At 35.8% G+C, this 24,924-nt stretch overlaps 1 protein-coding gene across 1 annotated transcript in view; it reads right to left on the minus strand.

The window, feature by feature from the left end:
- COL12A1 (collagen type XII alpha 1 chain) overlaps window positions 1-24,924 on the minus strand; it is a 116,222-nt gene that overhangs the window by 86,046 nt on the left and 5,252 nt on the right. Inside the window, 11 exon segments of the mRNA XM_019830870.2 lie at window positions 2,595-2,867; window positions 4,547-4,819; window positions 8,064-8,336; window positions 9,762-10,364; window positions 10,808-11,098; window positions 13,356-13,529; window positions 14,221-14,385; window positions 14,562-14,825; window positions 17,056-17,115; window positions 17,780-17,923; window positions 19,940-20,056. Coding sequence (XP_019686429.2) covers window positions 2,595-2,867; window positions 4,547-4,819; window positions 8,064-8,336; window positions 9,762-10,364; window positions 10,808-11,098; window positions 13,356-13,529; window positions 14,221-14,385; window positions 14,562-14,825; window positions 17,056-17,115; window positions 17,780-17,923; window positions 19,940-20,056 — 2,637 coding nt within the window.

Raw genomic sequence — 24,924 nt, forward strand, 5'->3', positions numbered from 1 at the left:
CTTGCCGGCTGGACCATGCCTCTGGATGGAAGAAACATTCCTTCAAGGTCTGCTCTTACCACCTTCTCTCCCAAGAGAAAAACAGATTAGAAAAACAGCGGCCCTCAAAAGCAGTTGCCTGGCTCTGTTTCTGGCTTTCCACTCCCTGCATTTACCATCATATCCTATTCCTGTATATGGTATGTGGATTTGGCTAAGTTAATACAATAAAATGAAATGGAATAACCAGGGGCAAAAATCTACTATTTTAATTTAGTCACAACTATGCTTTCACATATTTGTCAAGTTTACCACACATAATGCAATGGGATAAATATGTTAATAAAATCAGGCTGGCAGCATTTTATATAATCCTTCATGTAGTAAAGAGTTTTGGTATAAATGGGAAAAAAGTATTATTACAATTCAATTATCAATTAACTATAGTTAATCATCTCACTTCCCTCCTTCTCAGGAAATTGAAAACAGTAATTTCTAAGATCTATTTTACTACTCATGTATCTCCCTTAGAGGTAATTTCTGATCAAATATGTGTGTTTGGGGGGGGGGGGGGGGGGGAGAGGGGGCACATGCATAGAAGTTGGTAGATTTTCTATACTACTTGTACAAAACTATAAAATTATAAACAATTTAGCTATACACTTGGCTTAGAAAAATCACAGCTTAATAGAATATGTTTGCTATTAAATTAAAACGTGTATTTTGTTTTCTAAAGATTAATATATTATTAACAAAAATGCCCTAATTTTTAGCTTTAAGAGATTTGGACTGAGTATGAATATGGTTTGTTTTAAAGTAAGAAAATGCAGAAAAATATCAGAAGGTTAAAAGGTATAAGAAGTAAAACTATTAAATCATTTCCAAGATATTCCTTATGAGAAATTTTCACAAACATCAATAACCTACAATTATTCTGTAAAAAAACAGAAGCTCAAAAGTTTATCCTTAAAAAATCCTATAAACAACCTATGTTGAAAGCCCATGGGAAGTACATGAGAAAGAGAACTTCAAAAGGTCAAAACAAAAAAACAAACTTTTCAGAAATTCTGGACGTTGCTCCAGATAGAAAGATCGCATGCTTTACTGATTGGATTATGTCTCTGTAATTAAGGCAAATTCCATTTCTAGTTCTTACTATTTTCAAAACTTTAGGGTAGCTAATCAATATCTCCAAAATACTTACAAAAGCTTTATTTTTAGATATCAATCTTAAAGTGAATATTATTTCTCCTCATGAATTTTATATACATATAGTATTTTACAGTTCACAAAGAGTTTCACTTAGAGTCTCCCATTCGATCTCCACGATAAATCTGGGATGAAGGCTGAGCAATGATCATCCCCTCTTATAGATGGGAAAACTAAGACTCAAGGGGTTAAGGAAACATGTCAAGGTCACATGGTTAACTAGTCAAACCAGGACTCTTCTAGTAATCAGTATTGTACACACTGGTATTTAATCTTTCATTTAAATCCTCTTTTAAAAGTAGATTTCAGGAATTAAACTCTTGGTCACCATTAGAGATAAGATTGATTAGAATCTTTGTTTTTGTTTTAACTATTGACAAAGTCTTGAAGTTTTAATCAAAACTGTCTGTTGTGGGCCTTGTCCCTGTTAATTATAATATCTACAATCCTCCAAGCTCCCGGATCCATCAAATTAGACAGATATTTTACCTAAAGTCACTGTGACTTCACATCACAAAAGGTACTTCAGATTTGCTTTCTTCCTATAACTATTTTCAGTAAGTCATATAAAAGATGGTGATAACAAAAAGGAATCAATGCCTGATTTCCATTTAGGCTTCCAGCTATGGTACCGACTCATTATTGTAATCATCCACTGATATTTCTTTTTAATATCACAACATTCTTATTGTAGTTAGGCCAAATTTGTATTTTCTCCCTCTTACACAACTTACTTTGTAGTTGTGGTGAGTTAAATGTAAGCTGCCATTATATTTCAAAAGATTCTAAGAAATATGAAGCCCTCTGGCAATTAACTGCAGAACCAAGGACATAGCTCCAGTCTTGTTGGTGGTTCTTGCTAAGTACCGCATTAACTTCAAACTTCTAACACAGAGCTGAATTTTAGAGGTCATTCAGAAAACAAACAAAGCAAAAACCTGGATTCTCATATTTCTCAAGCTGAATGCTTTTATGCATGGTGAATGAAATGAGACTCAGAGTCAGAAAAGGGTTTCTGTCTGCTCGTGAGTGATGGAAGCAGTCGCATTACCTTGGGCAACCCAAATCCTTTTCACCCACAGATGTTCCCCAAGGCCCTTTCCCACCCTGAATGTCACACACCTCTTCTCCACTCAACCAACCCATGGCATTAAGAACACATTTCTATGGCCTTATGATGCACTCAGCTTCCCGGTACACCTCTTCCTGATCACACGTGATTTTTTACAGTTGCTTGCATTCTATGTCTCTGAATCACAGGCGGTTTCATAGTTACTTTTCAATCCAAATTCCTTTTAAGAGAAAGGATAGCACATTTCTAGATTTTGTTCTGCGGAAACATTTTCAGCTTCCTAAACAAATCACCAACAAACTCAGGAATTTCTATAAAACATGATGGTAATTACCTTCAAGCGTTGCTCCTTCACCAAACAGGGCATCTCCAGCCCCGGATGCATACAAGGCTGTCACAGATAAGGCGTATTGTGTCCCTTCGTTTAATCCTCTCAGCACAGTTCTGTCTGTGTCTCCCGTCACAGTAACCTCTTGAGTCTCACCCCCTGCCGCTGGGGTGTATGTGATGAGATACTGTTTCACTTTCCCCGGTGCTCTAGTCCAAGACAATTTCATAGTTGATGTTGTGGGGTCAGAAACTCTTAAGTCTCTTGGGTTCCCTCTAACTTCATTAAAAAACAAGAACAACATCAAAACTCATTATTGAATAAAATGACTTGAAAAACATTTTGTTGCTTTGTGTGTGGGGGTGCGTGTTGCGGGGGGGGGGGGGGTGTGGGCGGCACGCGCACCACATCAAATTTATATCCTGAGTGGTATTACAGCAATCGTAACTCTTGATTGGCCAACAGAGCCTAAGCATTTCTAAACTGGGCCTTATTTGTCAGTAGAAACAAATCAAAAGGCATCCCATTCCTCTTCAGTGTTTACATAGGTTAATATCTTTCATGTTACTCTCTTTGATGTTAAAAACTGCAATATTTTTCTCTAAAAGTGGAACAAAGCCCTACAAATTGTAAATACGTTGATTAGTATCACAATGTAGGCTTTAACTCCTCCAAGAAATTCTCAATAAAAAGGATTTTATTGGTATCATGCTATGAACTTCTAAATGTAATAACCAGGAAATACACTGATGGGATAAAAATGATAAATGATCAAATGCTATCCTAGAAAAAGTCTTAAGGTAAGAAACAGCCCAAGTGAGGCCTTGCCTTGGGTAAAACTCAGGGGCTGTCCATCCCTTTGCAACTATGATGTTTGGCATTTCATGACTTTTCTAGTAAAGTGGCAATGTCATCTCTGAAGGGTCACAAGGCACCAATCCTATGACACTCTCCACTGGGCACACAACAGCTAACCACTTTCACTCGGAAAAACAGAAAGATGAAGAGCCACTGGATCTTTTTACAGTACCCAGCACAAAGGGCCCTAGATCCCCAACTAGAAAGAGAAAAAAGGAAGTGGTGACTTTCTGAAGGGCAAAGAGGAGGAAGAAATCAGATGGAAAGAGAAGGGGACTCCATAGGACAGGCTATTTAGCTGTTTACACTGGGAGGGAAGTGTGACGCAGGCCATGCTGGGGTGGATATTCCTTACGAGTGTCTGACTCAGATTCACTGCTTATCGGCAACATGACTCTGAGCTATTATTTAGTATTCTCAGCCTTGGCTTCCTTATAAAAAGGGATAATAATACTAACAATTCCATTGACTCTATGCATGGATCAAATAAGAAAATAGATGAAAAGCTCTTTGCACAGAACCTGACACAAACAAGTCCTCAACAGCTGTTCATTGTTGCGAATATGTTGTTATTGCTATTATTTTAAATGTTAAAGAATAAAATGAAATAAATAAAATGAAATGAATAAATGAATAAAATGAAAATTATGAATGCCTTAATTTTTCTCAGTAAAACAAATATTTAACATTGATAATTTGCAGCAAATATCAGAATCTATCCTGAAGGCCTAACCATTTAGGTAAAAAACAGGTTATTATTTTAAAATCTTCCTGAAGAAGTAATATATAATCTGTTTCAATGGTGCAGAGCAGTTTGATTTTCAATCCCTAGTCATCCTTCAATTTATATCAGAATATGTAATCATGCTATTTTTAAAAGAATATGTAGATCATAAATAGTATTTGAGTTCTAGCGACACAAATAAATGCTGTCATAAGTCAGTCAAAAACTTGGGTAACTCCAGTCTAAAAGGACTACAGTCTAAAACACTCAGATAATCGAGATAAAGTAATATCCTGTAGTGTCCTGATAGTTGCCTACAGCTTCCCCTGCAGTCAAGAGTTTGGTTGTTACCACGCAGTTGGCATATTTCCTCTACCTTCTTCAGTGGCTGCATTTCCAGTCAGCGGAGACCCAGGTCCTGAGAAATATTCCGGAATTACAGCTACTTCATATTTTGTGTCTGGAGTCAGGTTCTCGAGTGTTATCCTCCTCTGATTGGCAGGGGTGGTCACTTCTTTGCTCTCTCCGCCAGCAACTGGTTTATATATAATTCGGTACCTTAACACTCTCCCTGGAGCTTGAGTCCAGGTAATTTTGAAGCTGTCTGTAGTTTCGTCTGTTACCTTTAGGTTTCGAGGCGCTCCTTTTACTGAAATATTTTTTTTAAAAGTTTATTTTACACAAAAAAATGCAAAACTAGCTTTTGATCAATAAATTATAGCATTCCTCTAAACAAATCCAAAAGCAGCATTTTATCAAACATCCTGGTTACAGCATTCATTTAGCCAGATATTAGCTAGGTGATGAAACAATAAATACTCAATATACAGAAAGAAAGTACTGTTAATTTTTTAATCAAATAAAGAGGTATATAATAGTAAACTTTTAAAATCATAAATATGTACTCTATTAAATAGTATTGACATATTGACATAAAATTCAAAAATAAAAATAACTCATGTCTTCAAATATAAGTAGCCAACCCTTTTCCTCTAACTAGATTTTCTCAGAAACATAGGAAAATAATACCTAATACCCAGTTCTACCATATTTACCCACTTGAATGAACTGTCTTACCCAGCCAGTCCCACAGCTAACTTTTTTTATCTGCAGAGTCCTTTGACTTGGAGAATAATTAGACCATACATGTGTTGGACCAAACACACTGTAGACACTTAATGAATGCTACCTGGATCTAAATCTTGAGGTCAAATTGCAATGTGTGTAATGTCCATAGACTAACAGTCTTAAATAGATTTCCATTAAGCCTAAATGAGAACATCATTCAGCTTTATAGTTAGTAAACATGTTTAAATTATTTATTTATTTAAGGAGAAAATTGTTCATTTGGACCACACGTTCAGGGAAGATGGAGTAAAGGTTATTGTCTTTTCAATCCATTGGAGTGAAAGCACAGTGCAAAACAACTGCATTTATCTCGCATATAATGAGAAGTTTACCTAAACAGCCAATACGTCAGTAGATCACTTCAGGGAGAAAAGAAGTGTATCCCTTAAGAAAAGCAATGGCAGTTGGCAGAGTTACAGCCATGATTCATTTTACATGGCAAGGAAAAAGACTAAATTAGCCAGAACAAATGAGACAGATAAACTGATGAGTTTGAATATAGTAGTTTCCCCCACCACTTATCTGCAAGGGTGACATTCTAAGACTTCCCAGAGGATGTTTGAAACCACAAATAGTACTGAACCTTATATACGCTATGTTTCTCCTATAGAAGCATACCTATAGTGAAGTTTAATTTATAAATCAGGCACATTAAGAGATTAACAACAACTAATAATAAAATAGAATAATTATAACAATATACTATAATAAAAGTTAAGTGAATGTGGTCTCTCCCTCTCTCAAAATATCTTATTGTGCTGTACTCACCCTTCCTGTGATAATGTGAGATGATGAAATGCCTACATGATGAGATGAAGTGAGGTGAATGACGTAGGCACTGGGATGTAGCATTAGACTACTATTGACCTTCTAACAATAGCCAGAAGGAAAATCATCTGCTTCTGGACTGTGGTTGACAGTGGGCAACTGAAACCACGGAAAGTGAAGCCACAGATTAAGGGGAACTACTGTACTAGTTTTGAAGCTGAATGTGTAATTTTGAGCTTCAGATTACCCAGAAGGAAAAAACACGACTACTTATAGGTTTACTGAAGTTGTTAAATGAGATAATCCATGGAAAACAATGATCACAGTACCTGACACATAAGTTGGAGCTCAATAATTAGTAGCTTAACGAAGGTACTGAAATCAGAAACTTCCTTATTGACTAAAGAAAGTTTAAATTTCAGATTTCACTACAGACAATAGAATTAGAAATGTATTGCCAAATTGTATCATTGGAGCCCAATGAGCAAAAACTAGAGCGTATATGAATGTAGTTGGCTCTACTCAAATACCCTCTGGATTTAAATTTCTTCTTATCCATATTCCCATCCCCATCCCAAAATGCTGAAGGAAAAGGGCCAGGCTCATCAAGCAACAATATGGGCATTATAGAGAAATTATCAGAAAATCAGAAATATCTAAGTATGGATTTCAGGGTTACTCAACACAAAAAAATCATAAGAAAAGAAGTAAACTTTGGCCATTATTTTATTTGCTGGATTTCATATAGAAATTTCCCTAAACCATGCACAGAAAGAAAACATCAATCTTATTTGAAAAATCCTTCAGAGAAAAAAGATTCTCTAGCTTTTATCAGCAAGGTATGCCAACATGTGCCTTTCCTGTTAGCAAATACTTCTTTGTAACCATCTTAATTTCCTCATGTATCTGTTTATGCTTTTTTGCTTATCCCTAGTAAAAATAGAGAACAACTTACATATCTTTTAATATTTGCGATATTTATCTTAAAGAGTAATTGCCTAGTCTTAGTCTTCTCATGGCCAGGTTCCTTGGTACCCTTTGAATATCCAATGTAGTGAAATGTATCAGAAAGTACTCAACTCTATCCAGTGAAGAGGATATACCTAAACAAACACTGCTTGAAACATTTGGTAAAATGTGTACACCCATGTTCTTAGCAGCATTATTTACAATAGCTAAAAGGTGGAAGCAACCCATGGGTGAGTGGACAATCAAAAAGTGGTATATACATACAATGGAATTTCTTCCAGCCATAAGAAGAAAGGATATTCTGACACAAGCTACAACATGAATGAACCTTGGGGACATTATGCTAAGTGAAATAAGCCAAACACAAAAGGTCAAATACTGTATGATTCCACCCCTGTGGGGTAACTAGAGTAGTCAAATTCATAGAAACAGAAAAATAGAATGGTGGTTGTCAGGGGCAGTGGGGAGAGGAATGGAGAGTTATTTTTTAATGAATACAGAGTTTCAGTTTTGCAAGATAAAGAAAAGTTCTAGAGACACATGGTGGTAATAATAATATGAGTGTACTAACTGCCACCGAAATGTGCATTTAAAATGGTTAAAATGGTAATTTTATGTTATGTGTATTTTACCACAATTTTTACAAAGAAAAAACATTTGGTAATATATTTGCCATCACATCCCTAGATAAAGCAAACAAAATTCATAAGTATTTGAACATAACACTGCTGAAACATGGCACAGAAAAATCTGGAAAAGTAGTATTTTGAGAGTTAATTCCATAATTATTAATAGTTCTCTGTATCTCTTAACCTCAAATTCATCAAAATAAATCTAGGGTTTTTTTTACATAAATTTTTTTTCCACTTTCTAAAAGGGTGTATGAATAGCTGTACTTTATAGAGGCTGAATCTTTCAAAGACATTCACCATTCTAAACTACAGTTGCAGATGATTATTTCAAACTGTAACGTGGTTTTACAATAAATTGCTAGTTTTTGGAAAATAGGGTCAGAAACCCCATCTCACCTTCCGCAGTGGTCTCTTCTCCAGCTAAGGGAATGCTGAAGCCATCCTCATACTCTGCAGTTACGTTGACCAAGTACAGAGTCTCTGGCTTCAAGTTGTTGAGAATGACACTGGTGCTCGATGCTGGCTCCACCACTGTGACCTCATCATCCCCGGTAGCTTCCTTGTAGGTGATGTGGTATGAAAAAACATTTTCTCCAGCGGGAGACCAGTTCGTTTTGAAACTGTAAGAAGTCACCTCAGAAAAACTAAGATCCTTTGGAGGTACATAAGCTATTAAAAAAAAAAAAGAAAAAAAAGGTCAGAGTTTGAAATTTTTAAATCTATAAAGCTAAATTGGAACTAATGATTATTTTTCCGAAAGGGCTTATATTCATCGGAAGAATAGTCATTGAGACAAATACATTGAGTAAATATGCCACACATGACCATTGAGAGAGGGCCTCTCACTTACAGCCCTACAAGAAGATCCTGATCATTTGTCTCGACCATTCATAATACTAAGTTACACTGTTTAAAGGACTAATTAAAATTGAACTTGGGGGCACCAGGGTGGCTCAGTCATTTAAGTGACCGATTCTTGATTTCAGCTCAGGTCATAATGTCACAGTTCATGGGATCAAGCTCCACATCAGGCTCTGTGCTGACAGCTTGGAGCCTGCATGAGATTGTCTCTCCCCTTCTCTCTCTCTGCCCCTCCTGCACTCACGTGTGCACTCTCTCTCTCTCTCTCTCTCTCTCAAAATAACTAAACTTTAAAAATAAAAAATAAAAATAAATAAATAAATAAAATTGAATTTGAATTGAGTTTCTAAACACAAAGCAGTAATGGAATGGTCCTGCCCACAACTGGAATAGTTAAACAGTAACAAACCTAAAATGAACCATCACTATTTTCCCATTCATCCTCGGCAATAGGATATTAACTTCTGGTGATAGACAGATATTTCAAGATTATAATTAAGGGACTTTTCCTAACAAAAGAGTATTCATTAAACTGAGTCATAGGAAGAGCCAACATTTAAGGCACACTGCTGTTCTCAGGGAACAAACCATCGAATTGGAAAGAAGGAGAGTGTGACGTTAGTTATTAACAAAACAGAGCAGTACCTATGAACGCCAAATGACCGGAAGTGATACTAAGCGTTCAGCACCAGAGCAGTTAAGGAAGCCTTGATGAAAGAGATGGGACTTTTAACTGAATGTTCAAAAACAGAATTTGAACAAATGAAGAAAAGAGGGTAGGGAATTCCTGCTTGAGGAATAATGCCTAAAAGTGTCCCAGGAAAGGGAATGCGTAAGAAGAATTCAAACATCCAGGACTCTGTTCTAGTCGCCTTTGATTCAAAAGACTTGGTTCACCATCTATCACATAGTAGACACTCAACTAGCGGTTGTTGAACTGAATATGACAAATAAGTGTGACAAAGCTGGTAACCAGCCATGCTTAAGGATCTAGGATCGAAAATATCTCGTGACTCATGGTAAACAGCTTTTTCATCAATAAATACATGACCCATACCCAAAATAAAGTCGTATCTCAGAGCTAAATAAACTAAGCTCAAAAGATTTCTATAAGGCAGCAAAATTCCTTTTTCTAGCTCATGAAAAGAACAATCCACAATTATATATCCTCAATTTTATAACCAAATGCTTTGTTCATGAACAGATAACTTTGACTCTACAAAGTCTACTAACCTTTTTTCTTTATAGCTGCCAACTCTTGCTCAATTCTAAGGCAAATAGACTGTGTGAGTTCAAAAGATATTCTCTGAAAAGCATCAAAATCTTCCACTGTGAACACGTGGGTCTCAGCAGGAGGAGAGGCAATAGCTTCTAATTCTGAACGAACAGCATCCTTCACACCAACTGCAAAGATTTCCACATCGGAATTCCTTAGTTTTATAGCAGGATCTCTGAAAGCATCTGAAGATTTCCCGTCAGTGATAAGAATCATGACCTTTGGTACGTTGCCTCTTGAACCCTTGCTAGGCACAAATATTTTCTCTCTGACATAAGTCATTGCTTTCCCAGTGTTTGTAGATCCTCCTCTGTAGGGGAAGGTGTTTATTGCTTCGATTATATCTTCAACTTTGTTGAATTTTTTCAAAGTGAACTCAGTATGAGGATCCCGGCTGTACTGGACAAGACTTATCTGTACCCTAGTTGGTGAAATCTCGAAACTTTTTACAAGAACTTCCAGAAAGGCTCTAACTTTAACAAAGTTTGCAATCCCAATGCTATAAGAACCATCAACCAAAAACACAATATCGGCTTTTATATCCACACCACGTGAGCATTCTGTAAGAAGAAAGAAAGTCCATTAAAGTTCAACAAATACAAATCAGTCATTAAAATATAGATACCTGGTTTTCTCAGTATGCACGCTTATTTAAAAGAAAACTATTGCAGGGTGCCTGGGTGGCTCAGTCGGTTGAGCATCCGACTTCCGCCCAGGTCATGATCTCATGGTTCATGAGTTCAAGCCCCATGTCAGGCTCTGTGCTGACAGCTCAGAGACTGGAGCCTGCTTCAAATTCTGTGCCTCCTTCTCCCTCTGCCCCAACCCACTTTCTTTCTGTCTTTGTCTCTCTCAAAAATAAATAAACATTAAAAAAATTTTTTTAATTTTTTAAAGAAAACTATTGTAAATATTTTGTTTAAAACTAAACCCGATGCAGGAAGGCATACTGTCAAATGAACCATCACCTATTCCAAACTCAATGATATACCCATGAACTTACCCACTTGAACTTTCATGGGCTGAGTCTTCTCCATTATTGAAACGGGTTCACTGGATGTCAGTCCCTTCATGGCAGAAACACTGATCTGGTATTCTGTGTCTGCTGAAAGGTCACGAACACTGAGTGCGGTGGTCTGAGGCCCCACACTGAGTGCGTGCTGTCGGCTTCCGACGGTCATTGGTGTAAGGAGGACTTTATAGCCAGTCACTGGGCTAGGAGATGGACTCCAAGTTAGTTTAATGTATTTTGATGACACTTCCGTGGCAATCAAATTTGAAGGAGGTTCAATAACTAAAAAGTAACAAGTAGAACAGTGATTAAAAACAGTGAAATGCAACCCATAGGTTTGAACATTTGAGCCTCCCAAGTCAAATTAATCATGAAGGCATCAAGAAGAGTTGCCCAATCCCAAGTCTTCACTTTCACCTGTACACATCCAAACCAAAAAAGACTCAGTGCCTGATTTTTAATCAGGGAACTGAGAAAATTAAGAGGAAAGAAAGTCATTGGAAGAAATCAATAAAAAGATGTCTGATGCCTAATTCTTCTCCGGGACCAAGGTTTCCATTCTAATTTTGGTATTTTACTCATCATCTTTATTCTTAGGTACCAAAGTGGGCACTCAATAAATATTTGCTCAACCAATGACTTGCTCAATTCTTTTTCTGTTTTCATGATATTATAAAGATTAAAATGTAATCTTTAAAAGATACTTTATAATATGCAAAGAAAGATAAAGGATTCAGCAGTTCTTAAATGACAGTTCTTATAATCTTAGACAATTTTATTCCCACCTGTTTCAAGCTAAGAAAAAATGTTCAACTCTATTCATAATGCCACCAGGAGTGACACATTTTACAACATGTATATCGACAAAGAAATATCAATCATCTAAAACATTTCTATCCTTATACAGTCATGTATGTAACAGACAACAAAGTATTTGAAGACATTTCACATCGAATTTTCACACTTTTACATTTGTCAGTGTAATCAACTTCCCAGAATGTACAGTTCCAATTTTTATTTTAATCTCAGCCTGCAAGAAATGGATGATAAAACAGGCACCAGTTTACTCGTGGCCTCCTCAAAAAGGCAATCATATCTCCATATGTATACATATGTATAAAAATGATGTCTAAAAAGTGAGTAGTGGGGGGCATGGAGAAGCAACAGATGTGCCATCTGGATGTTTGGCCAAAACTTTTGAGTGATGCAGAGACGGAATAGGGAAAAGAAGTCACGGGCTAAGCCAGCAAGAGTGAGAGGCCCTGAAGAACAGTGTGAACACCTGGAATACAGCCCCACGCATCATACAAGCAGAGTTCAAACAGTGGCAGGACAGAAATTTGGTCTACCCTCACACGTGCAGTGTGGACAGTGTACGACAGGTAAGAAATAGAGTACTTAAGAGGTGCATGGGTGGCTCAGACAGTTAAGCGTCAGACTTTGGCTCAGGTCAAAGTGTGTGAGTTCTAGCCCCACATGGTGCTCACTGCTGTCAGCCTGTCAGTGCAGAAGCCTCTTCAGATCCTCTGTTCTCCTCTCTCTGCCCCTCCCCGTCTTTTGCTCTCCCAAAAATAAATAACAGATATTTCAAAAAATAGAGTATTGAAAAGACTACATAAAGAGAGGCTAATCAGGGAAAAGTGGGGTGAGGCGATTGATTTTGTAATAGCACAGATCAAAAGAATCAGACATTAGGCAGTAAAACGAAGAAGATTTGGAGCCCATGAAGTAATGAGAAGGGGTTCTGAAATAGAATTGGGGCCAGTGAACATTGCCAAAACACTTGGGGTTTGGAGATTAAAGAGTTTACATGACTGAAGATGTAGCTATTCTAAACTTATCTTTAATCACTTGTCAATTCTCAGGCTAAGAGGACAACAATCATGGAAATTGTGACTTTCTAATGCCCAAAAGGATGTTTATGAAATGTCTTCTGAAATGTCTTTTCCTTCTCCCATGTATTTAGAAACAATAACTGATAAAAATGGGAAATTTTTCCAGATGTGGAAGGATCAAACTGACTGATCTTTGATGTATTCTTAAAAGTTTTGAAAACATGCAGAGAATGATGATAGAAAACCCTTTTTTTCACCACTTAACACGAACATTTAACAGTGTTCTTATTAGTTGATGTTGCCAAATGCTAAGATACATGTCTTCCCAGCCTGCCAATGTTTAAATCAGAGTGTAAGACAATAAAAGCAAGTACCTGAAGAGCATAATGATGGGCAGACGCTCAACATGCACAAAATGGTCTTAGACAAAAAGAGCAAGTCAAACTTGTTCAAATAAGATTTTTTAAGAACTTGATAATGATATAAATATTTTTATTTAATGCTCCACTGGGGGAGGGGGACCAATACAAATAATATCAAGAAGTTGAGTTACGGAAAAACCATACACATGGAGTATACAACTGGAGAATCACTAGAAGATATGTTTGAGTAAAAATGTCTACCTTTAGAATTCCTATAAAGCTACAAATGCCATCAAATAATGGAAAAGGCTAACACATGGGAACAGTGAACAATTCACTCACCTTCCTCTCCACTAACCAATTCACCAAGCTGTTCATCAACACCTGAGCACACCTGAGAGATGATCTCATTCTGAATATCCACAATTGCATCAAAGTTGGCCACGTTGAAAACATGGTTTAATGAAGGCGTGGAGGCGATTTGTTTGAGTTCTTTTGCATCTGCAGCTTTAATGCCTTAAAAACAAAAGGACAAGGATATATTGAAGAGAAAAATGTGCTGAATTCGGGGAGTTCTTTGCTTTCTCAGTCCTTCACAAGTAAAGACATTTTTAAATCCTTATTTAGTCATAAACCAGAATTGGTTTGCTTCATAACGAATGTGCAACTGTTCAAATGACAAAGGCATTTTATAATTTCACATAAAGTGGCCAGCCAAAGAGGAAAATGAATGGTTAGTGAAACAGAGTGGGCTCTCATCCCAACCATGCCATCATTTGTCCCTGCCATCTGTAAAGATAATACTTTCTTCTTCCAGAGTCCTGAATGAGCTGGAACCCTCTGAATTCCACAAGTATTACATAATATAGGAAACACATAAAAAAAAAAAAAAGAAACACTTAATGATAATACAAGGAGGATCTTTATTAGAATCAGTGGCCCAGCGTTCTTTGAAAAACAGAGGGCTGGCAAAAATATATATATGTATATATGAATACCACCTCACAATGCATAGGCTGAGGGAGTTCTAGGAGAGAAATACATAAGCAGAATTTTCACTGAAAGATAACCTGGCTTACCACTACACTATAAAATGCAGTGAACACTTGTAATAGCATCCTTCCTTCAGGAATCAACCTTTCCTCTTCCTAAGCAGGCAGTATTGAAGTAGTTCTAAAGTGAAAATAATCAGCCAAACATGACCTACCCAAAGAGAAAACTTCAACCCCAATACTCCGAAGCTCTCTTGCTGGAATTTCCACTTCATCCTGGGACTTGCCATCCGTAATAATAATTGCCACTTTAGGAAAGCCAACTCTCGCTCCAGCAGATTCCGTGAAAGTATTTTTAATTAAGTAATCAATGGCATCCCCTGAAGCGAAAAAGAAACATATTTGTTCCCTTCTTACTACACAATTTTGCCAAGGTCAAAAACTATGTGGTTAACTTCAAACTTATTTAAGCTATGATAACTGTGTGATGCTTAATTTCTTTCCCAAACAGGTGTTCCACTTATTTTCAAACAATAATGAACTTTGTAAAACATACCTGTCATTGTGTTGCCACCTTTGTATGGAATTTTTTTAATTGCAGCAAGAAGCTCATCCCTTTGGTAGTACTGACTTAAGTTAAATTCAGTCCTGGTATCAGAGCTGTACTGAACAACTCCAACCCTTGTCTTCTCTTCTCCGATGTCAAAAGCGGACACAAGAGCAGCAATAAAGTCTAAAATGTACTTAAAATTATTTCTTCCCACACTCCATGAGCCATCCACGAGGAACACCAGATCAGTCCAGGCACTGACAGAGCATTCTGAAATGCATTGGATATATTTTTAATTGATGTATTATTAACTTGCTTCATAGTCAAAGACTACAGGCTAACATTGAAAAACTGTTGTCTCTTTAAATCATTTTGTTGATCAGAATGAATTCACATTGTTCTTCACCCACAACCGACATGCACAAAAGAATAAACTTTTAATTGCGTATACAGAAGCATTTTCAGTGCTTTCATTTAACACGCATTTATGAAACTACATGGCTCTAAATTACTATATAAGACATCGTGCAAGAAAAGATAAATAGAAAAATGACCTACTCTCCAAGAGCATGTGACGGAAGTATTTATGCTATCAACTTATCTATTTTTATAAATGATATCCTTCCTCTTTTCTCCAAGTAAAAATTACACAAAACATCTGGGAGACGTACAAAACGAGTGTAAGCAGTGTCTTCATTCCTTGGTATTTAGCAATAAATACAAAACAACTGCTGTCCAATTCAAACAGATGCAGTTAAGTTGAAGAAAAGAGAAAAACTTTTAAAATTCTTCTGCATTTTATAATGTAATTGTCTGAAGTTTGCAGTGGGTTCGTCTAGAGGGTTAACAGAGTCTAACACAAGTCAAAACAAGCATAAATATGATGCAAGGTAGTCAAAATATCTTATTGTCCTAATTTTCAGTGCATCTAAATTGGAAGCCTAAAACCTACTTTTACAAAACAAAGAGTAGAAAAACACATTTCAATTCAGAAGTAAAAATTCACATTACATCTTTAAATTACTGAAATGCAATGATTGGCTTTTATAACTAAACATCCTATCTTTCTTTTCTTTGTGGTCAGAAGGGAAACAAACTGATTCTTATGAAAATCTGTATTTTTAAGGCAACACTAAGTGAATTTTCTGAAGATGTTTTCGTCCTTGCAGTCAGTTGGTGGATAATAAAAGAAATATTTGGCTAGGAAGAGAAGGAAAGGGTCCTGGAAAATCTTGCAAGCTAAATACAAGTTGCATGCCTAAATAATTTTTGCACACCATTTAATGGGCCTACTTAAGTCTACTGAATAGTCAATATTTGGTATAATGCTTTGATTTAGAATAAATATTGATGGCTCGGAGAAAATATTAGCATTATAACTACATACTACAAACTTCACTTCGGATTATTTGGCATCAGAAGGAATGATAAACAATTATTTGTAGGGAAAAATTACAGATAAAGGGGACTTTGTATCCATAATCCTTTTATTGTCATCCTGGGTCATAAATCCAACTTTTATAAGGTGGTAAATTAGGAGTCCAAGAAACTCCTTAAAGGTCCATCCCAGTAAGTCAGACAAAGCAATAGAAGACAAAGGAAGCTAGGAACTGCAAAAGCAAAACTAAATAAAATTCCTTTTGTTTGATTACAAACGCACCAAGGATCACTGTGTACCTTATTTTGTTTGGGGTTGGGCTCCTAATTGTATATTATAAAGAAAATTGTAAACAACGTTTTTCATGCCTTTTTCTTCTCTAACTTGCCTCCTGCATTCTTTGTGGGAGCGGAATAATAATAGAGCTAGTAGTGAAAGAATGTATCAGAATGACCTGGGAAGTTGTTTCAAACTGCTTAAGACTCCATTCCAATTTCTCACCCCACTGATTCCCAGACACCACCTCCCCAACATCATCTCTGGAAAATGTGTAATTATTCTTTAGATATGTCAAGACCCACATGTTACCAAAGATGTTGTGCACAGACACTGGAAATAGCTACACTGCCATCAATTAAAGTCATCTAAATGCCCTAGAGATGAACATAACATATACATAGACTGAGAAGTATATTTTCATGGCAACTGAATTTCTTCAAACACAATGAAGGCATCTCTCTTGTGTTCCAGCCTTATATTTCTCCTATATCCCTATTTCAATCAGTTTCTCTTTGAGAAATGAGTTAAGTTCAGTGATGAGCTTTGTTTTTCACCTACTGCCAAAATCCTGCAAAAAAAAAAAAGTGGACACGCACCAGTTCAAAACACTCCCAGTAAAATGAATATTTAGTAACTAGAATGAAAAATTGACTAGAAACCCAGAATGTAAGGTAATACAACTAGTCCTATATTACTATTATGTTGTCTGTATTTGTTCTAGATAACACCAATAGAAATTAACACAGGAATAAAATCAAACTATGTATATAATTTGGAACATCTCCTTTATATTACAGTATGACTTCTATAAATCCAAGCAAAAACATTAAGGGAAATACTTACTTTGTATCTCTGGTTTTCCAGGTTTCTTCTCCCCTGGCTTTGTTGGGCCACCTGTTTGAACTGAATCAAAACCTGATTATTACAAAAAGAAATGAACCCTTACAAATAGTTCCTTTAAAAAATAAATATGTTGTTTTCTACCACTGTCTTTCAATGTTTATTTATTTATTTTTGAGAAAAAGAGATAGTGGAGGAGGGGCACAGAGAGAGAGAGAGAGAGAGAGAGAGAGAGAATCCCAAGCTGACTCCACACTGTCAGCACAGAGCCTGAGAGAGGGTTCAATCTCATTAACTGAGAGAGATCATGACCTGAGCAGAAATCAAGAGTGGGACACGCAGCCGACTGAGCCACCCACACGCCCCTACACGCTGTCTCTCAAATGTACGGTCCATGCCCAGCTGCTCAAAGAATACTGCCAAATAAGCAATGCCTTGCAAATAAACTATTTTTAGTGAGATTTTAGATGTACTTCAAAAAGACATTAACATTGTTGCCTGGCAAAGTTTAATGTTTTTAATAGTTTTCATTCATAACATTCCTGCTGCTTCCAGAGACCAGGGTTATAAACCAGGAATGGATTATTAACATCCACTAATGACTACGATCATAGAAAGAACTGCTAATACTGATACAAAGTAACTCTGCATAACAGATTAAATCTGAAAGTGGGAGAAGTCTTCTGCATAATAAAAAAGGATAGAAGTACTTTATATGTGTGCTTACTTGTTAATTGTCCTATAACTGGTACACTCTCTTCTACTTCATCATATGAAGTGATTGTCACCACATACTCTATTTCAGGTATAAGGTCTTTTAATAAAGTTTCAGTGGTACTAGCTGCAAGGGTAAATTCTTTACTAGGCCCATCTGGAAATATAGAAAGGAAAATATGAATGCAATAAAATATCTTTCACATATAACATGACACAATATAATATAATTCCCAGATACACTCAAAATCTAAAAAATCAAATATATATGCATTTTTTTTTCAGAACACCCACACATCATCTTCTTCTGTCTTCTAAAACCAGAACTTTGAAATGTAATAAATGGGCTGGCATTGACCTTACTTATTATAATCATATTCAATATTTGTTTGAGGACTCAAGGATTCCTCTGGAATAAAGATATACCAGAATATCAAACCAAAACCCCCCATTGTTTTTTAGGGCTAATGGCAGATAACAAAATTATTTCATAAGTGAGACAAAAAAAATAATTTTAATTTTAAATTATGTGTTGGAGGAGAATGAAGAAAGGCAAGTAGGGGATGAAAATCAACTCAAAGACGACATTATAGGTTAAAATTAAACCGTAGTAAGAAGCAGTCTGTGTGGAAGCAATGCATTCTCCGGACTCAAATGGGTGCATACATTAATGGGTAACCATAGTCTTCTGAATTGACTTAACCAGGTATCAAACATTTCAAAATACAGTGTGCTGGATATACACTCGTATATAGATTATGTTCATTCTTTTTTTTTTAATATTTATTTATTTTTGAGACAGGAAGAGACAGCATGAACGGGGGAGGGTCAGAGAGAGAGGGAGACACAGAATCTGAAACAGGCTCCAGGCTCTGGGCTGCCAGCACAGAGCCTGACGCGGGGCTCGAACTCACGGACCGCGAGATCATGACCTGAGCCGAAGTCGGACGCTTAACTGACTGAGCCACCCAGGCGCCCCGATTATGTTCATTCTTTATTCAATCAGGAACAATGGTTCCTAGGCACTAAGTGCCTGGTAGGATTTTTTATTATATTAAATTTTCATCAAAAGATAAATAATCAATAAAGGCAACAGGTATACTAGAACCCTTAGAAACATTCCTGGTTTTTGTGTGGAACGTGCAGAACCGACCAGGGCCCCCACAGGACAAGCCAGCAGGGCTCTGTTGGGTTCGGTGGTCTCAGTGCCAGTTTGGGGAGTACAGGAGTCAGTAATTTCCAACATATGGAAACTGATAGCACTGTTTTTCAACGGACTTTTTGCCTTGGAATGAGTGAATTAGTTAACTGCAAGTATATTTGGGGAGAAAGATTCAAAATGGAAAAAGTAAATTCTTGACCCCTTAAGTTCTCACATCATATTTTTTTTAAAAAGTCCAATTCCTTGATAAATTAGCATTTAAAATCACTAGTAGTTTCAGAAAACTTAAATTATAGCAACATCATTCATCTCTACTGTCAGCGAGACAAGACTTCTTCCCACCACCTGGCCAGTGCAAATGGCAATGGTTATTTTTCCGTGCCATGTTAAAACTAAAAGTTAATCAATAGAGATTAGTTCTCCACAGTTGGGCAACATCATGAACACTAAAGATAACTCTTGACAACAACCCACACAAGATTTTTTGTTTGTTTTTTAAAGACTCTGTGTCTAGGATCTACAGAATCCACCTAGCCAAAGTAAATTCTTATCTTCCATCATGGTAGCTCAACATTATTCCAGAAGAATGTTTCCTGTGTACTGAAATGTGTAAGACACTGGGTAAGGCATAAGAACTCACTTCATCACTTGATAATTTAAATGTTAAAAATACTAATTCAAGAAAAATATCAAGAAATGAGAATTCTACTTTATAAAATCAAAGATCAGCAGCAATACTCTGGTCAGGTAAAAAAAAAAAAGTAACTCTTTTAATAACAACAGCTTAGCACAGCAAACCATATAATAAAGCTCAACACTACAAAAATATAACAGTGGGTACTAAGCTGGAAATTTGGAGACCTGAGTCCACTAAATATCTGGTGACATTAGCTAAATCCTTAAGGTTCTCTAAATTTCAGCTTTCTTGTAATGAAATGGAAGGAGGAGAGAAGACTGGATTATATCACCTTTAATGTCTCTATTTTAAAACCCCAACATTTCAAAACTTACCTGTTGTAGAGTCCACTGTTATTCTGTAACCCACAATTGGATCAGCTGGTTTTGCCCATGACATATGAACAGTATTTTCATCTTTTATTTTAAAATTCAAGTCTGAAGGTGGGTCAACTGCAAAAGAGAGAGTTGATATCAATTACATTTTCCAATGTCACAAAATGGTCAACTTAATCAATAAAGAATTGTGTCGAGCAAAGCTTACTAAAATTGTCTTTGCATAAATTTGTTTCCAACAAATATAGAAGATATCTTGTTGGATAAGAATAAAATTAAAAGCTGACAAGATATGACAAAACATCAGAGAGTATACATATTACAGAAGACAGCACAAAACACTTTTGATTCTTGAGTTGCTAGGTCATCCAAGAATGGCCAGCAAAATCAAGCAAAATAGAAACATATCTGGATACAAGTACATACAAGTACAATGAAATCACATATAATAACCACATATGCAAACAATTCACATAACAATTAAAGGAATCTAATACATGCTGAGTGCATTTTGAATAAGCATGCCAAATCACAACCTGCTTGTAACCATAGAAGTTAATTTAGAACAGTGACATAGTACTTTTTTTCCATAATGTGGAAAAGAATCAATGATGTTTTTTGTTCATTCTCTGCATCATTGTCTTGTTATTAATTTTTGTTGATACATCTCAATCTGTGCAGAGATGAAATATGTATTTTAATGAAAGGGAGAGATCATGGGAAATTTAGCACTGTTATGTTGCACAAGGAAATATACATTTAAATGTATATTCATGTTCTCATAGACAAGTAATCAAAAGTAGTAATAGGGATGTTAATAATGTTTAAATGTATAAAAAGTAATATACAGACGTCTATAAAACTAATATTCTGCCTGTTTACACCACTACGCTGTATGTTTGCAAGGTGTAAACCAACACTGTTATTTTCCTTTGCAGCAGGTATACTCCATACTAGAAGTGGCATTTTAGGTTAAAATGCCAGTATGGTCCTTCACAAAACAATGGTTAATCATGAAAAGACAACATCAATGTATACTTATGGACATTTATTTATAGAACTTAAAGAAAACAGTGAAGAAGGATCAGCAATCTGAAGACATGACTGTGCATAAAAACTTGGAGAAGTCAATGACAGGAATAATTGAAAAGTACAGAAAGGAATAGTTTACATACAGAACTATATAGCTTCATGCATGTGTCAATGAAATGTTGACTTGCTTTTAGTTTCCCACAATAAACAAAAGCCTCCATGTACAATAGTCATTACACAAAGACGTTTCAGAAATATTTTATAATGATATTCTCTCTGCCATGTTCATGCCTCATCATGCAGCATTGTACTGACTCACTGTCAGTGCATGGTCAATGCATTATAAATTACTACTCTTGAGGGAGGTCAACAAAGTAAGATGACTTTCAGCCACACTCTTCTTAAAGTGTTTAAGTCTGAAAGTATTCCTTGTGAGTCAGAATTTTTGCATCTGTTTTGAAGGATTACAATCTCCTTTTAGGTTTTCATAGAGGTCAATTGAAATACAGTAGTAGCTTTGAGACATGAGTCATAGAATTTAACTGGGGTTAGGGATTTATGTAATATTAAAAGCACATTTTAATGGAAATAAAACAAAATAAGCAAACATTTGCTTTAATGAACTGCTGCTTCCAACTGTAGGTGATGGCTTTTTATTTTTATTGGATACTCTAGCAATAGAATAAATGTTATTTTCTTACTATCCATACACAGGCAGTGAGATTAGACTATTAATCTACATGCACGGTTTAATTATTCAACATTCTGCTGTCTGTAATCATACTGCAAGGTTTAGCTGTAGTCATCGCTTAGTATAACAAGCATGCAACAAATGTTAATACAACAAGAGGTATTAAGAATATCATTATAAAATATTGTTCCAGTAGCAATGGCTCAGGACAAATTTAATGCAAAGGCAGACGCAACTGGCCTGAGCATGCTTTTAAAAAAAAATCAGTACATGGAAAAACAGTACCACCAACCTTGCAGGGAAATTGACCTGAAGCAGCAGACATTAGGTTAAGACTGCTGAAGGGCAGCAGCGGCCCACCTTGTTGATTTCCAAATGACCAGGATTCCAGAAAAACTGAAAAATTGACTGTTGGGAAAAGTCTTTAACATTTCAGAGGTTTTTAAGGTGTTCATAGAAACTCAGATGTGGTACTTGGGAATCGAAAGAATGGCTGGCTAGCATGTGTACGACAGAGAGCCCACTCCACTCTTCTTCCTGCCCCTTTTATCACACGTGAAACCTTTCAGCCTTGCCAGTCCATTTATACGTTTTTGTTTGTTTGTTTTGCAAAAAAAAGATAATAAAGCAGATGTGAGTATGGACCCACGTCAACTTGAATCAATGCAAAATGTATTTTCATTAATTTTGAAAATCTTTTATTTTGTACAAAAATAATTCACAACTGTCATTGCATTGTCACAAGCAGTGTCTATGTTCCCTAAAACGATGGAATGTTCCAGATGCTGGAATATTTCAGATATGAGCTACCTACATAGGGATTATGATGACAAAGAGTCATAGTTGCATACAATGAGAATCTGAACCAAGAGAAATAGAACTTAAATTATAAATAAATAATATAGCAATCAGATATATATTCAAAAAACCTGAACACTGATAATGAAAAGACTAAAATTTTAGGTATTCACGACTCTACTAGTGTAATTTCCCATTTATGACTAATGTTTTCTGTTATCAATAAGCTGTGCTATGCAAACTGCATCCTGGTGATATTCTGGTTTCATGAATTGGCAGGAGTTAGGACTTTTTAGGAATGATAATAATAGCTAGCATTCTCTGAGTGTCTGCTATGCAATAGGTAGAGTACAAGCCACTTTATACGTTGTCTCTTTTTTCTCCTGATAACAATCCAGCATAACGTGCCCTGTTAGCCCTGTTTCACAGATGAGTCAGTGAAATTTAGAGAGGTGAACACAACTAAAAAGCAGCAAACCTTTAATCCCATAGTCTGACTCCAGAGCACACAACTCTCTACAATACTGGGTTGAATGTAAAGATTAGGAAATATTTGAGTGAACGACTAACTTTAGAAAGCAATATTTGTACACAGGTGCTTATTAACATATATACCTCTACATTTTTCAATCTATAAAAAGCATTATTTGATGCCTGCTCAATAATAAATTTGTGGTATTCAGATATTTCCAATTCAGATATAGATAGAATTTGACAAATTAATTTTACACACTTTGTCTAAAACTAAAGAATCTAGCTTAACATATAATTTAAAAAACTTTTCATTATGGCAACCAAAAGGAAGATATGTCCAAGACTTTACCAACTCTACAGAGATTAATGGATGGATGGAAAGATGGACAGGTAGGAGGAGAGAGTCTAGTAAGTTTTGCTAACACACAAAATATGTTAAAGATAAAGCAGAATTCGACAACATACTACTAAAATACCATCTTGACGAACTAGTAAGATTTTTAGTCTGGTCTTTGTGATAACAACACTGAAAAGAATACTGCCCTAATGGCAAAAACCTTTAGAAGTATGCCAAGAGTGGTTTTACTCTATGCAATTGGCATTAATTTATATCTTCCATCCAAGGCTAGTATAAGTTTAATGATCTTTGCCATGATATATTCATTTTATTTGTGTTTATAAGATACCAAAAATAAACAGTTGAAAAGTTAGTATTTCAAACAAGTGATGGATTATTCCTTACACATTACAGAATGTGTTCCTTCCTTTAACTGGGTTGACCAGTTTTTAAGCAAGAGAGAACAGTGTAGGCAAACCGGCACTAAACCAGGAGAAAATCTGTGTCTCATCTATACCTTATCTCGAAGTAACCACATTAGTTGACTGAGCTACTCAGCCTATCTTCCTCATTTGGAAAATGAGAGAATTAGAATAGATGATTAGAAAGTTCCTCTGTAGTCCAAAGTGTCTGTTTTATGACACGGGATTATCAGATAAACATAGACATACAATTATATATATATATATATATATATATATATATATATATATAAATTAGCCTCTTAACCTAGACACAAGACAGTTAAAGCTTATGGCCTCAACTCACTGCTGAATTGATAATATCCAGGTACTCCTCATAAATTATAAATATAAATCAAACTTACTAAAATTAAAACCCTGTTTTTCACAAGATGTGTTCATCTTGAATTCTAGATTAATGAGAAAGGTGTCTAATTCTCATTAACCTTTAAATGTGAAATGTTAAATTTTCTAAATGGCAATTAATATACCGTATGATACATGAACCAAAAATGATTTGTACATTATAGGTCATACAGAACACTGGCCACTATTAAAAAAAAAAAAAAGAAGAAGATGCAAAAAGTATGTGCCAAACTTTTTAATTAATATGAAAAAGAGCACTGTCTTCAACGTATAAAAAATTAAGTAAGTAGAAATTGGTTGAAAAATAGTATGACTACGACAGTTCAAGTATGAGTTGTAAAAGGGAAAGAAAAGCAATTATGGGCATTTCATAACTAAGATCAAAATGACAAAGCAGGAAATGGGGAGGTCAGTTGAAATTTTGAAACGTGCCCCAATATTTCCAAGAAATTCTCTTTCCAGCCATCATTCCCAGAAGGGTCTTGGCCACAAATTCTGTTAGCTCTTCACAGGCTCGATGGGACCACTTAGTTGGTAGTTAGCACCAAGCTGTGCTGTCCAACACAGGAGCCGTATGCGTCCAGCCACATGTGGCTATCAAGCACTTGAAACATGCCCAGTTCAAAATGAAATGTGCTGCAAGTGTAAAATGCACAGCCAATTTCAAAGACTTAGCACAAAATTGTAAAATATCTCACTAATAATCTTTAAACTGATTACATGTTAAAGTGATAATTGTGTGGATATATTAAGTTAGATTTACTATAAGAAGTAGTTTCTCATGTTTCTTTTTCCTCTTTTAGTGTGACAACCAGAAACTTTAAGT

This window comes from Felis catus, chromosome B2 (assembly GCF_018350175.1).
Source record: "Felis catus isolate Fca126 chromosome B2, F.catus_Fca126_mat1.0, whole genome shotgun sequence".
NCBI lineage: Eukaryota > Metazoa > Chordata > Mammalia > Carnivora > Felidae > Felis > Felis catus.